The sequence below is a fragment of the Coffea eugenioides genome, chromosome 10, assembly GCF_003713205.1.
Source record: "Coffea eugenioides isolate CCC68of chromosome 10, Ceug_1.0, whole genome shotgun sequence".
NCBI classification, from domain to species: Eukaryota; Viridiplantae; Streptophyta; class Magnoliopsida; order Gentianales; family Rubiaceae; genus Coffea; species Coffea eugenioides.
Window position 1 is genome coordinate 14,304,647 of NC_040044.1, and position 14,020 is coordinate 14,318,666.

General features: G+C 37.2%; 3 protein-coding genes across 5 annotated transcripts; 1 reads left to right on the forward strand and 2 right to left on the reverse strand.

The window, feature by feature from the left end:
* Positions 1-354: 354 nt before the first annotated feature.
* LOC113749512 (alpha-(1,4)-fucosyltransferase) lies at positions 355-4,445 on the forward strand. Its single transcript, XM_027293269.1, has 3 exons — positions 355-1,158; positions 3,222-3,395; positions 3,609-4,445. Exons 1-3 carry the CDS (start codon positions 649-651, stop codon positions 4,176-4,178), a joined length of 1,254 nt encoding a protein of 417 aa, XP_027149070.1. The 5' UTR covers positions 355-648; the 3' UTR covers positions 4,179-4,445.
* Positions 4,446-6,019: 1,574 nt separating this feature from the next.
* Positions 6,020-8,882, reverse strand: LOC113749931. 2 transcript variants are annotated; one of them, XM_027293813.1, is made up of 4 exons: positions 8,527-8,882; positions 6,776-6,913; positions 6,458-6,565; positions 6,020-6,355 (listed from the first exon to the last, which is right to left on the reverse strand). In XM_027293813.1, exons 2-4 carry the CDS (start codon positions 6,890-6,892, stop codon positions 6,260-6,262), a joined length of 321 nt encoding a protein of 106 aa, XP_027149614.1. In that variant the 5' UTR covers positions 6,893-6,913; positions 8,527-8,882; the 3' UTR covers positions 6,020-6,259. The 2 variants fall into 2 exon arrangements, with proteins under 2 accessions (XP_027149614.1, XP_027149612.1); XM_027293811.1 differs by lacking the exon at positions 8,527-8,882 and having other exon boundaries at positions 6,776-8,005.
* A 1,858-nt stretch (positions 8,883-10,740) lies between these two features.
* LOC113750132 lies at positions 10,741-13,674 on the reverse strand. 2 transcript variants are annotated; one of them, XM_027294074.1, is made up of 2 exons: positions 13,453-13,674; positions 10,741-13,145 (listed from the first exon to the last, which is right to left on the reverse strand). In XM_027294074.1, the coding sequence occupies exon 2, from the start codon at positions 12,985-12,987 to the stop codon at positions 11,086-11,088; it is 1,902 nt and encodes a 633-aa protein (XP_027149875.1). In that variant the 5' UTR covers positions 12,988-13,145; positions 13,453-13,674; the 3' UTR covers positions 10,741-11,085. The 2 variants fall into 2 exon arrangements, with proteins under 2 accessions (XP_027149875.1, XP_027149876.1); XM_027294075.1 differs by having other exon boundaries at positions 10,741-13,180.
* Positions 13,675-14,020: the final 346 nt, after the last annotated feature.

Here is a 14,020-nt window from a genome sequence, read left to right on the forward strand (position 1 = left end):
AAAACTTATAGAACTAAAAAAAGTGAAGAGGCAAAATATTGTGGGAAAAAAAGGGAAAAGGAAAACGTGAGAAAGTAATATTTCTTGTCTGAATTGTAATGTTATTGAATTATAATTCATATTCGTGCATGTTGATATTACCATTTCGGATTTCTTGTAGTTAAATTGAAAACAAAATAAAACTGTTTTACACTAGAAGTTGTAAAGTCATGCCAATCAAATTTTTTTTTTTCACCTAAAATGTTTGTGACAGTAATAGAAATAATAATAGGAAAAAATATTTTAAAAAATGGTGAAGAAAAGAAACAAAATAAAGGAAAAGTAAAAGGCTGGTGGCGGCACGTCACATTTCTTGAAGACTGCTTAGGTGGGGAGTACTCTCTGTTTATTACGTACTGATTAAAGTTTAGTTATCACCCATTCTTGATGATGCTTCTGCTTTACTTTGCGTCCTTTGCTGAATTGAATTCAAAAAATTAGACAAAGATTCCTGATCTAACTATTTCAAGTATGATTACCTGAACAAAACTTCCCTTTTCTTACCATTCAAGAAATAAATAAATATAAACTTTCTGGATTTTCATCTCACTTTTTTGGTGAAAGTTCTCTAATTTTTCTTCCCTTCTCCTCAGTTGGAGAAGAGATGAAATGGTTTCGCTAGCCATGCCATTGAAATCCATCAACAGTATCTCGGTAGCATTAATGTTGGGGTTTGTACTTGTGGTGCTTGTATTTTCTGGATTTCTTGAAATCCCAATAGCCAATTCTTCAAACCCTCCGTCGTCTACCCGGTTTCAAGATTCTTCACCAGATTCGGATTCAGTTTCAAAATCTAAGCAAGACCCATTTTGGGATTTGTTTAGTGCTTTCAGGAAGTGGGATTCTCAAGTGGGATGTGCTCAATTTAGGGAAAAGTATGGGAAAAACGGGTCTTTTTCTTCTTCTTCTTCTTTGCAAGATGTGGATGGTAAAGCGGAGTGTAGTGCGTTGAAGATGGATCATGTGAGTGTTTTGGTAAAAGGGTGGACTTGGATTCCTGATAATTTGGATAATTTGTATAGTTGTCGATGTGGGTTGAGCTGTTTGTGGACTAAATCTTCAGTTCTTGCTGATAAACCCGATGCATTGTTGTTTGAGACCACCACCACTCCTTTTCAGGTACTTCTACCCTTAATTTGATCCACCAATCTTTACTCAGTTTGACTTTTGTTTCGTTTTGCTTTTCTTTTTGTATAACTTTGATATTTTGTTATTGTTTATACTGCACAGGTATGACTCTACTGCATCTGTTTTTTGAACACTCATGGCTGCCTAAAAATGAAGGTTTGCCTAATGGTTAGGATTTCAGAATTCGGAGTTCAAAGAGAATATCATGTTTAGGATATTGTATATAATTTTCTTATGGCATAATAACAACTGATATACATTATGAATTTTGTATTTGTGGTTTAATTAACTATGAAATCATTTGAGGTTTTAGGTCTTTAAGTGAAAGTTGGAATTCATTATGCCTAATGTTTAAGATTCTGGACTTCGGAATGCTGGGGGAAATATCATCATTTCTCTGTAGTATCTGCGACTGTTTTGTTTTTGGGTGGCATAAGAGCAAATCATCTATGTTGTAGAATAATTTTTATGTGGTTAATGTAGTGTCAGTTTGTCTGATGTTTTAGACCTACTTGTAGATGGAGTGCGACCTTAATTGTATGTTTCTCATTTTGATAGCTTAATCGTTCCATGGTGCATAAATAAGTTAGGCATCTGACATGGATGTATGGTTCTTGCAATTTACGATTTCTATTCTTTGTTGGATTAGTTATTATTTTCTGCAATATGTTGCCAAGATAATATGTTTAACACCAAAAAAGAGATCTCATGATCAGGTCTTCTGGGTAATATTCTGGAAGCTAGGCATAAATGAGATTTTGACGCTTGTGAGCTATAGAGGGGAATAAGGGTGAATCTTCTCCTATTAGGGAAATAAGGCATGGACTAAATATTTTTGTGAGGTAGATAATTAATGGTACTCCTAAATTCAAGAATCATAGAGAATTTCAATCCTTCTTGAAATGGCTTTTTGAGAACTCATATTTTCTTTGTCAGTGAACCTTTTGTTTCTTTTACTTAGAGAAAGGGGGGATTGAAGAACAAATTAGTTTAAGCTCCATTAGATGATATAGAGTACCTCAAGAAAGTACAGAATACTGTGGATCTATGAAGTACCAGTCAAAAATCTCAACTGAGGGATACTCTTTTACTTGATGCAGTGGAGAGAAAAAATTATTAACCATATCCATCTCTGACTCATGCACATCTATTGATATAATAGAGCAAGGCCCTGCTGCTTTGTGTCTTAGATTTGCATTATCCGCTTCCCCTCTAAAGCTGGTTTTCTTCTTGTTCTTCTAACACCTCTACCTTAAGTTATTAAGTAGCTCTGCTTCAAAGACAGGCTATTAGTTAGTCAGTGGTTCTGGATTATGTTTTACCCAGTTTTTGCCTGCTATGGACACAGTACTATGATGGTATAATTACTTAGATATGGACTCAATATCTTTCTTGAAAATCGTATGGAACATATAAATAAAAACTATTAATAATTGGATGAAGCTTTGTCTCCTGAAAGAAATATTTTGTAATGCAATGTTTTGAGTTGGATAATATTAACCGTGTGTTATTTAGGTAAACTGACATTGATTTCTTTATGGCCATCAGAGCAATTTCTTGTCATTCTCACCTCATTAGGCCAAACCCGCTGGAGTTACAAAAAAAAAAAAAAAAATACATATAAATATGGAAAAAGAAAAAGGAAAGGAAGAAGAGGATGACTGCTTCACTTTGTTTAAATGAAATTTTTATGCTTTCTTTCACTGGTTGCTGGCTTTTTGGCTTGTTAGTTATTAACAACAAAGTTTTCTCTTTTGTCTACAGCTCTTATTGATTCTTGTTCTTCATTATTCTTAGATTGTTACATAGGTATAATGTGTTTTACCTTATGTCCTTATCGTGAATAAATGTAATAAAGTGGCGTGTTGAAGAGAGATTATTGGTGATGCAAGAGAAAAAAAAAATGTGATTTCTCCATTATCTCCTCCTACACAGTCCTCAACCCTCTTTCAATTCCCTTGTCTACCTAAACCAAAATGCTTGAACTTAAAGAAAAAAATATGTATTTGCTGTTTTGCTTTATAAGGTATTCAAAGGTACTTATTTTTTGTCAGAGACACCAAGGTGAACCACTGCGTGTATATATGGATCTGGAAGCTGGCAGGAAAAGATCAGGCAATGAAGATATCTTTATTAGTTATCATGCTAAAGATGATGTTCAGTCAACTTATGCTGGTGCATTGTTTCACAACAATCGAAATTATCATTTGTCTCAACATAAGAACAATGTTGGTATCCTGTACTGTCCTGGCCTTCTTGCCCTTTAAGCTCCTTTATTCTACTTTTTCTTATCTTTCCTTTTTTCTCATGCTTCTGAGGGTTATTTATACTTTCTGTCCATCAACCTAGTGCCATTGTTGCTTCCTCTTTTTTTTTTTTTTTTTTTTTTTTTTTTTTTTTTTTGTTGTTTCTGCAACTTATAACAATTTGTGAATTTTCAGGATACTCTGGTTTATTGGTCTTCATCACGTTGTCTTCCTGAAAGAAATCATCTTGCCAAACGCATACTCAGCTTGCTGCCCTATCATTCATTTGGCAAATGCTTGAATAATGTTGGCGGTTTAGACATGGCACTCTCCCTCTATCCTGAATGCACAAAGGATGCAGGTGAAGCACCTAAATGGTGGGACCATTTACATTGTGCCATGTCCAACTATAAGTTTGTACTCGCAATTGAGAACACAAAGACTGAGAGCTATGTCACGGAGAAGTTGTTTTATGCTCTAGATTCTGGTGCAGTGCCCATCTACTTTGGTGCCCCGAATGTTTGGGACTTTGTACCTCCACATTCCATAATAGATGGGTCTAAATTCAGTTCTATTGAGAAATTGGCTTCCTATGTTAAGGCCCTTGCTAATGACCCTGTAGCTTATGCGGAATATCATGCATGGAGGAGATGTGGTGTGTTAGGTAATTATGGGAGAACACGTGCAGCAAGCTTAGACACTTTGCCCTGTAGACTATGTGAAGTTGTGAGCAGAAAAAATGGGAGGAATGCGAGATCCTTGTAGAGTTCAAGTTGGTAGTACTATGCGGAGGGCGTTCACGGTTCTACAGAGTGTTTTTGAGGAGGTTTCTTTCTGATACCAATGTAGAGAGTAATATACACCAATAGAGAGCTAATGTATTTAGAATATTGACTGATGAATCACAGAGGAACTTGATTTAGCAGCTGTAGCAATCTTTTACTGAAGGTTCATTTTCCTTCCTACATCTCTTTTATTTGTATTGTAATTGTTTGCCATTTTTTTAGTCTTCTATAATATTTTGCTTCTACATGATCCCATTTCAAACCTAGGCTGGGAATGTATCTGTAGTTGATGAACGGAACAATGACCTGAAATTGCTGCAGAAATGCAACCCCCCCCCCCCCGGGGGGTCCCTTCTTCCTTTCTGAAAGAATATATACTCCACCACAGGAACTTCAAACATGGAGAGAATTCCTCTTTGGGTCTCGTTTGATTTTCTAACTTTACCTTCCATCACATCATCTCTCTGCTTTTCCCTGGTGTTTCTTCCAAATTTCTGTGTGGAAATCTGTCTGCTAAAACTCAGGTCCTGAAGTGTCTGAATAAGTAGTGGGGAAAAAAATTTGCAATCTGGACTATAACCGTAGACGAAACCTTTATCAGCCAACTTGGCTGCATGTAAAACGAGTCATGAGTTGAATATGCATGCCTACATGGCTTTTACAAGTCCTTTGGACTAGGTTTCTTCTCGCAATTAGCTGGTGGAACCTTCGGACTAAAAGAAATACAACTTTATTTCTTTTTTCTTTTATGTTGGCCAGCCCCTTTAAACTGCTACGAGTTCAACAGAGTTGTGGGCAATCAGAACAGCGATGGAATTTGTTTGAGCAAATAGATGTAAAGGATTATCGCGCGCACAACAAACTATTTTTAAGCAAGTTAAAAGCCAGTATACACAAAGTGAGTATAACATTAATATTGCACAAAGTTGGTAATTGATTTTCATTTCATTATGTGACTGTTCATTGCACAAAATCTAGGGTGACATAGTCATATACCACACTTAAAAAATTGGTTAGACGAAGAATAATCTTAACAAATTATCAAATGACAATACTATTACTAATCAAATTTTTAAGTGTCGAAAGGGTATTTTTTAACATTACAAACCAGTATTGAAAGTCAAGGGTTAAGTAGTTGAATACGCAAAATCAAAAGTATAAGTCACTACTCGCTACTTTTCGAAAGTAAAATCAGTATTCCCTAATAGTGATTGCTCACGTGACGAATTATAATTGATTTTTTGCATGGTTAAATTTGGCACTATAGTAAAATTCCTATTACTGACTACCACATGATATAAGTAACTCTCTGCCAATTGCTATTGTTGATATCAAATAGGGAATTGGAAATCAGCGAATGCTGTATATAGGTGACCTTATCATTGCAGAATTTTGCTTAGCCATTAAGTGATGTCAGATCTGTGAATGCTGATGAGAGGATGATGCTAGGGACTTTGCCATCCAAGATTTGTTATACTTGGACTTTATAGAGTTTTCCGGGCCCTCCAGTGTTATTTGGAATTTGGACCAAAAAGAAAAGAAAAGCCAAGAGGAATTTTTGTGATGGCATGCTGATGTAAGGCAGCGTAATTCCTCTGGTCAGTGGGGATTGTATGCGTACAAAAGTAGGATATGGCCCCAGCATACTTCATAACGGATATTGCAAAAAAATGGCAAGTTGGAACCAATCAGTTGAAACACTTCTGAACAATCAAAGATGGGAATTGTAGACACATTTTGACATCGATGGCAGATTCAATGATGCAACTTCTGATGCGAAGAAAAATGTAGCCCACAGCCTAAATTGCACCCAAGCCAGCTGATGATAGTGAGCCAATAATGCAGAGATAATAACAAGTTTGCAGTTCGATGACAACAATGAACCATGTACAGAGGAGATATGAATATCAGATACATATTTTAAGGTAGGTTTATACTTGCAAGATGTACTAATTGCCTCTCTTAGCCTTAACATACGCCCGCACGCACGCACGGGCGCGCACACAAAATACACACACGAAGAAGATGAAAATAGAGCCACATTGTTGAAGTAAACAGAGACTAGATAGAACCGCCATCCCCTTCTTTGTGAAACTTCCAAACAGTGGCCATTATTCCACTACTGACAGATCTTTTACATTTTTCCATCCCTTTAAACTGCAAAGATAAAACAGAAATTTCCAACTTGTCAACCATAGCTTGATTTTAGAGGTTGTTACATCTGGAAAATCAGTCTACAAATAATCACTAATTTTGTACCCTTCTGCTCTTTCCAAGTTTTTCCCATTTTGCAGTCTTCAGGTGTTTCGGCCTGTTCTTGACATATGTTTTCAGTTGAGACTCATCCATGCCTTCGATCATATCTGTCTGTCATTTATTTTTTTTTCCACAGAAAGAGATGTTAAACACAAAAATGAATTCCTCATGCACAAAATCTACTCCAGGATTAATCATCTCTGACTCGAATAAATGTAGCATGTTTATGTTGAACGAAAAAGGGGTAGCATATCAAATTACAAACCCTAAACTTTAATGTGTAGATACATATGCCACAGTGAATAGATAAGTAGTCAGTACCCAAGTCAAAAGCTCCTGCACTTCCTTCTCCACTGCCTCTTGTTCCTTATCTGCTTGTTGCTTTCTCTCTTGTAGTGTCAAAACTCGTTTCTCCATGGTAGACTTGGAGTCCTCCATGTCTTTTGCCAGAGAAGGTGACTGTTTCCCACAAAATGCAGCCTATCCTTAAGACGAACCATATATATATAGCAATTATCAAGTCATGAACAAAGGGAAGATAGCAAATCCAGAATGCAGTGTGAACAAGGCTTATGCAGTTCGGACTCTGGAAAAGAAACAATGTAACAGCTGACTTAGGAATTAATGAAAATGAGCAGTTTCAAGTAACGGAAAGCCTTGCTTAAGGATTGCCACATCCACTTTGAATCTCAAAATGATTTCTAGTGCTTTAGACTGGAAGTTAAGATAACAGATAGAGCTGACGAAAGAGACTAAGATGAACATAAAGCAAAGGCAAATCTTATTTGAAAACAAAAGAACGAAACTGTTTTACCTCTACAGAGCAATTGCATGTCTTATTGGGCCAAAGGTTACATGAAATTATTTTACTACAGAAAAAACAACTGATTTTTGCAGCTCCAACATATCAACTTTCATACCTTCTCCACCATTTAAATGTTGACCTAAAAACACTTTTTTACTGCTTATCACCAAAGAAATAAATACAGCAAAGCCTGTTTATTACCGTCAAAATTTGTCTCTTTTCTGCTTTAGTTTTTTATATATCTTTAGTATCGAAATACACGTGACATCTTGTTTTATTACTGTTTTACCGGAATTAAAAGAGCTGGACTTTTGCACTTGCAGTTGCCGACACTGCACCATAAACAAGCTGATGTCAGTATGCACACATTTCTATGCACTAGTCTACTCCAAAGCTTCAATGAAGGTGTTCACGCATGTAAAGTACCAGGTACTCTTTCTACCTAATTAATCATATCCAGTTCCACAATCTTAAACTCATAAAAAATCAACCCAGTAGTACGACTCCACAGCAAAACACTAAATCAAAAAGACATTGTACTTAGCAATCAAATCCAGTTCCACAATCTTAACCCCTAAACGTCAGCCCGATGGTTCGAGTCAAATAGTCAATATTACCATCCAAAATAGTAAGTCAAAATTACATAGTTCAATTCCAGATACTGACCCTGTGACATAATCTTCACTACCACGTCCACCATATAGTTTGTCAGTGATGACACTAGAACCATCTCTCCCCTAACCAACACTTATTTTTCCTACCCAGATATCACCATACTCAATTTCCATTTTCATCAGTAGCAATGATCTTTGATCTTTCACTATCTCTGGTACCCCAGGAAGAGCTAAATAAGGTCAAACTTGATTGAGATCGTCAAATCATGCAGAAACCACCAGTTCATGGGAGTCTACTAAGTATTTTAAAAAAACATAGAGAATTTACTTCAACTCCAAAAGCTTCCACTATTGCCATAAGTGTGGATGAGTCATCTCAAATTGTTTGAAACTATTCCTTCAATCATAAGGTCAAGTAGAGAACCTGATACTCAGTCTACAACTTCATAGAAAACTAAATTAACATTTCATAAACATAAAGGAACTCGTAACAAGGGCTGTTTCCTGGTAAGCAACCACATCTTGTTTATTATGGCTCTAAAGTCAACTTTATCTACTTCCAACTCTTTCTCCCATAAATCATAGTCAATGAGAATAACATGGTGGAAGACTGGAATTATGAAAAGTGATACAGGAGTGAGTTGGCAACCTACCTTCGGGCTGGCAATTCAAGAATGGCAGCAAAACTATATCTGCACTGTTTTCTGGCAGATCTGTAAACTACAGTATAGAGAAACTGCAGATTAGTACCGTTCTTTGAGTGAAAAAGCAAAAGGGAATCATTTTGCAAATTAGAAATGGTAAAGTACTACAGTTCCCTCAGAAGATGATTTGAAAGCTGCTAAACCTAAGTGGACGGATTTGTTTGCTAGGGAAACTGCCCATGAAAGCATTCTAACAGGTGATAATCTATGTAAATAAAGGAAGATGTAGATCAGTTGTTGCTTAATATGCATAAACAAGGAACTGAAAACAAATTACATTCTTTTGTGCTGTCACATTGGATCAGCATTTTCTCAACATTCTTTAGAACTATTGGGGTTCAGTCGATAATGACACAAAATGTAAGGACCTCTTTGCTAAGATGGTACTACACTAGCCCCCCAGCAGTGCCAACCCCCACCCCCCACCCCCAAAAAAAGAATAAATAAGTACTTAACCTTCTCTCCTATCTTTCAGTTAATTGTTTGCCATTAAGTCCTCAACTGTCCTGCTATGCTAAACTCAGCTTTGATTCTATAACTTTTAAGCATGATATTTAAGGTGCTCATTCTCATAGAGTAATGACTTGTAACGACTGGAAAGCAGCTGTCTTTATCCTTGCAATAATGACTTAGAGAGACTGGGCCATCATCCAAACTATGAATTGAAGCCAGACCATGCATAAATCACTTAGATTTAAGTATTTGGGAGTTGGGCTCCAAATTGAACCCTTAAGCAGCCTAACATACAGCTCTAGATCTAAGTGGTAAGTTCCAAACATTAGGGCTAATCTAAAAGGGTACTGCAACAATAAAATAATGCAAGAGAAGGAAAGGAAGTAAAAATCAGATATCAGAGAACAAGTCATAGATCAATTATCTACAAATTGACAGCCAAAGTGAGCTAGCCTCCACAGTATAACTTGTACAATTAGCTGCATCACAAAGTAAAACAATTTTCTTTCCATAAGATCACATTTTAAAGTGGCATGAAAAGAAATTTAGTAGAGGAATATCTCTAGCAATAATTGATGCATCGCAAGCAACCAGGCTTTATTTTCAAGAAGCAATTTGTTTCAAAGTTGGTATGTAAAAGTATGTCAAACAGAAGAAGAGAATCTGATATTGATACTTCTGTATCTCGCGTAGCATGGCAAGACGAAAGTAGAACGAAGCAACTTGCAGGACTTCATTGCTGGCACTCAAGAGCAATCCTCTACATTGGCCACAAAATACACAAGCTTTGTATCTGTTAAGGCAAATGGTAGAAGACTAGATAAGGCGAATGTCATTAATAGGAAAAATAAAGACAGAGATTAATGAAGAAAAAAATATCTGCATTCTTTAGATTTCTTCTACTTACGTTGCAACTTGAGAGCTCATTTCACCTTTATTCAAGCAATCAAGCATCCCTGGTGCTTTGCCATCTACAATGCGCACAAAGCAGTTGACAATTTAACATGCATAAATGAGCCAATACAATGGTCACACTCACATTGCATGGCAAGAAGAGAATAAAACAGTCCAACTTCCAGAACTTCATTGGTGGCACTCCAGAGCAATGCTCTACATTGGCCACAAAAAACTCTGATAGTGATTGCACAAGTTTTGCATCAGTTAAGAGTGAACCAATAGAATACTGTATATGGGGAATGTCATTAATAGGAAAAACAAACACAAAGAGATCAACAAAGATAAAAGCATCCGCATATTTTTTATTTCTTCTTTTCAAAAGTTTGCACCTAGAGAGCTCATTTCAAGCAATCAAGCATCCCTGCTTCATCATCATCTACAATCCACATAAAGCAGCTGAAGAATTTGGCAGGCGTAAATGTGCCAGCCAATACACAGAACCACAAGAACCATCACAAATTTACCTATATGAATGGAGAGCAAGATACTCCACAGAAACAACTTAAGATGTGGATTGTCAAAATAATTCCAGTTTTTGTTGATGACAGGAAATATACATCACATTCCTTTAGAAAATATTAAAGAATAGCTATCATGAGTTCGTTTGTCCTTCAATCATAATTGTAAGGCAAAATTAGGCACATAGCCACAAAAGAAATAACAACAGAGAGAAAGTTAAATATGAACAGAGTACCAATCAGTAACTGACTTACTTAGAGGACCACAGCAATGATAAAAACACATAAATGCATGTATGTAACAACTCTCCATGCTAAAGAAACTTGAATGAAATTTGCTAGCCTATACAGTCAGTTACATTACAACATTTACAGGATAAGGGCAGACGGAATATTTTTGATACAGTTAAGGGAGAAGTTAATTAGTCTAGTACAAGGGAACATCACTTGCTGCTGCAATACATGCAAGGAACAAGTGAAACTACAGCATGGAAGCCATGTGCCTGCTTAGTAACTAATTTGCTGAAGAAGTACGTCAATCTTACAAGGACAGAACACTTCACACGGAAACTTCATAATAAAAAAGAATGGCAAAAAAGGAAAAAAAAAAAAGGAAAAGATAAAATGGAGAACTAAAGGATCATGTTGGCAATGTGCACTTTTTTTGAGAGTGTCCCAGCATATGGCAGCGACCACATTGAACAACCCGCTTTGGACGTTTGAAACTCTCTATGCGGAGAACCTTCTTTTTAGGCCTTCCAGGAGGCCTACGAGTCTTAGGTGGACGGATAGTAATATCCACCTTGGCACCTCCACCCTCTGCTCCTTCACCAGGCTCCTTCCAAAGGCTCCTATCTGGTATAGGATATATCATCTGTGAATAAGTTTCACGGCAGCTGTGTACAGTAAAACAATGCTCCGCAAATAAATGAGCATTCTGACCACAAGAGATAAGCGCAGCAGCAGCATGTGCACATGGCAGTCCATAAAGTTGCCACCGTCGACAAGAACAAATACGACTTCTTATGTCCACAATATTTGTCCGTTCAGTTGACACAATCTCAAATTCAACTTCATTTGCACGAAGAACTTTGTAGCAACGAGCATCTGCAATTGCTTCTGCAATCTTCTTTTCAGCAGAAGGTACAAGAATTGATGTCAGCCTCATGCCCATATTACGACGATCACTGAACCATGATGTCATCTGATGGCGAATGTGCTCCATCATTTGTACTATGGGAAGCTCATGACATTCCAGTGCCCAATTATACAACAACTCAGTGACTCCCAGTGTGAAATGGCCATATCGTACTCCCTCAAAGTAAGCCACAGCCCACAGCTGCGGGTTAAAATGGTTAAACCATGCTAGAACATCTTGTGAAATATCCACCATCTCAGCTATTTTGTTTTCGAATTCAGCAGATGTAAGTGCATAAACTGCATTCCAGAAGATATTCACCAGCTTAGAGTTCTTGAATGTATCACGAAAATTCTCACTGACATAACGCAGACAAAAACCATGAAAAGCATTTGGAAAATGTGTCTCAACTGCCTCTACCATCCCCATCGTTCTCTCAGAAAGTATTGTAAGTCTTGGCATGCTATCAGTGTTCACTCCAAGAAGTTTGCGGAGTTCAGACATGAACCACATCCAATTTTCATTACTTTCTGAATCAACAACAGCTATTGCTAATGGAAACAATGCATCATCAGCATCCACAGCAGCGGCACAAATTATTGAACCCAAGTATTTGCCTTTGAGATGAACTCTGTCAAGTTCTAAAAGCGGCCTACAAGCATTAAGAAACCCATAAATTGCTGCACGGTAAGAAACAAAGAGCCGTTGGAAACAATTATCTTGTCCAGTGGCAACAACTGAAGCAATACTCCCTGGATTGGTCCTTCTTATCTGTTCACAATATGCTGGAAGAAGCCGATAACCTTCCTCAAAAGTCCCATGTAATGCAGCCATGCTACGCTCCTTTCCACGCCAGGCTTGCATATATGACACAGCAACCCCATGCTTATCCCGAATATCTTGCAAAATCTCCTTGGGCTTGTATTGAGGATTATCCCTAACACGAGCTTCCACAGACCTTGCAACCCATCCCACAGATGCCTGTTGATGGTGGAGGCTTTGAACTCCTTCACAAGTATGCTCTCCATGAAGTGTCCTAACCGTAAATTTAGGAACTCCAGGACATTTCGCCACATGAACGCGCCATGGACACCCCTCTTTGGAGCACTTAGCTATGAACCTACTCCTATCTGACTTAACAATCCGAATTTCAAAATGCATTGCTATAGCTATGTCCTTCAAAGTCCTCCTACAACTATCGACATCTGGGAACTCTTGTCCAATAACTAAAGGCTGGTCTGGCAATCCAACATCCAAATTTGTAGCAGTTGACGTTAAATCCTGCTCAACCATATCCCTCCTACAAGCATCAACACCCGAAAAATCTTGCCCAATGACTAAACTCTCATCCCTCAACCCCATATCCGAATTTGGCATTCTTTGAGTTAATGCCAGCTCAGCCATTCCACCTCCACAAAATACCCCACAAAAACCACAATCTTGACACTCCTTCACCTTCAATTCACCAAAATTCCCACGCGGGCATACCTAAAATGAATATTTCCCCAAAAATCCAAATGGGTTCCCCCAAATTGCGTATACTCCAAACCAGTACAAAGAAACTGCCAAAATTCCCAAATAGAGTAGACTTGATTAGCTACAAAAATGCAATAAAATCCCAGATGGTTATAGCTTTCAAGAAACAAAATTAACAACGCCAACAAAAAAGTAATTATATACTAATCACTTTAACTACATTAGCACTAAAAGCAAATTTCTCAACCAAATTCAGTTCAGCAATAAGTATAATCAGTTAATAGTCCAGTTCTTGAATTCCTTAATTTCTGTAAAAAAGTAAAACCAGGTTAAAAGCAGTTCAGCGAGGCTATCCATGAATAAGAAAATACGGAAAGGGAGGGAAGAGGTTACCTTAATGGGGTTTGGCTGTCCAATGTTTAGGTTGTTAGGAGATCTGAATCGAGGAGGAGGAAAGTAGGTTGTGGGTGTAAATTAATCGAGTTTGGAGGGTAAATCGATAGCCCTAACTCATTAGACTGATTTTTCCACAAATGGGGACAGTGAGAGAGAGAAGGAAACTGGAAGGAAATTGGAGTCAGTTTTTGTGGGTGGGGACAATGGATAATTGTTAGAAATTGGGTAACAGTAGCCTTTTTTTTTTTTTTTAAGTTAGTAGTCCTTTTATGCCCTCATCCCTCTCCCTCCGTCCCTCCCTCCGTCCCGCCCTCCAAACACACACATACACACACACACATGTATGTATATTTGTATATGAGCAAATTACCGGGAAAGTCACCAAATTTTTTGAATAGTTAAGATTTAGTCATTTAATTATTAATAATATATTTTTATCCACTAAATTATTAAAAATGTAAATTTTAAACTATTCTATTTGATTCCATCGTTAACTCTATTAAATTAAAGGTTCGTACAATTCACAAGACATACTATTAATAATTAGATTTGAGAGAGTTAATGG

Coding starts and splice junctions, on each gene's coding strand:
- LOC113749512 (XM_027293269.1), top strand. CDS start 649: ATGGTTTCGCTAGCCATGCCATTGAAATCCATCAACAGTATCTCGGTA. Junction 1,159..3,221: donor CCACCACCACTCCTTTTCAG/GTACTTCTACCC, acceptor ATTTTTTGTCAG/AGACACCAAGGTGAACCACT. Junction 3,396..3,608: donor TGTCTCAACATAAGAACAAT/GTTGGTATCCTG, acceptor GTGAATTTTCAG/GATACTCTGGTTTATTGGTC.
- LOC113749931 (XM_027293813.1), bottom strand. CDS start 6,892: ATGGAGGACTCCAAGTCTACCATGGAGAAACGAGTTTTGACACTACAA. Junction 6,566..6,775: donor TGCAGGAGCTTTTGACTTGG/GTACTGACTACT, acceptor AATAAATGACAG/ACAGATATGATCGAAGGCAT. Junction 6,356..6,457: donor AACTTGGAAAGAGCAGAAGG/GTACAAAATTAG, acceptor TTATCTTTGCAG/TTTAAAGGGATGGAAAAATG.
- LOC113750132 (XM_027294074.1), bottom strand. CDS start 12,987: ATGGCTGAGCTGGCATTAACTCAAAGAATGCCAAATTCGGATATGGGG.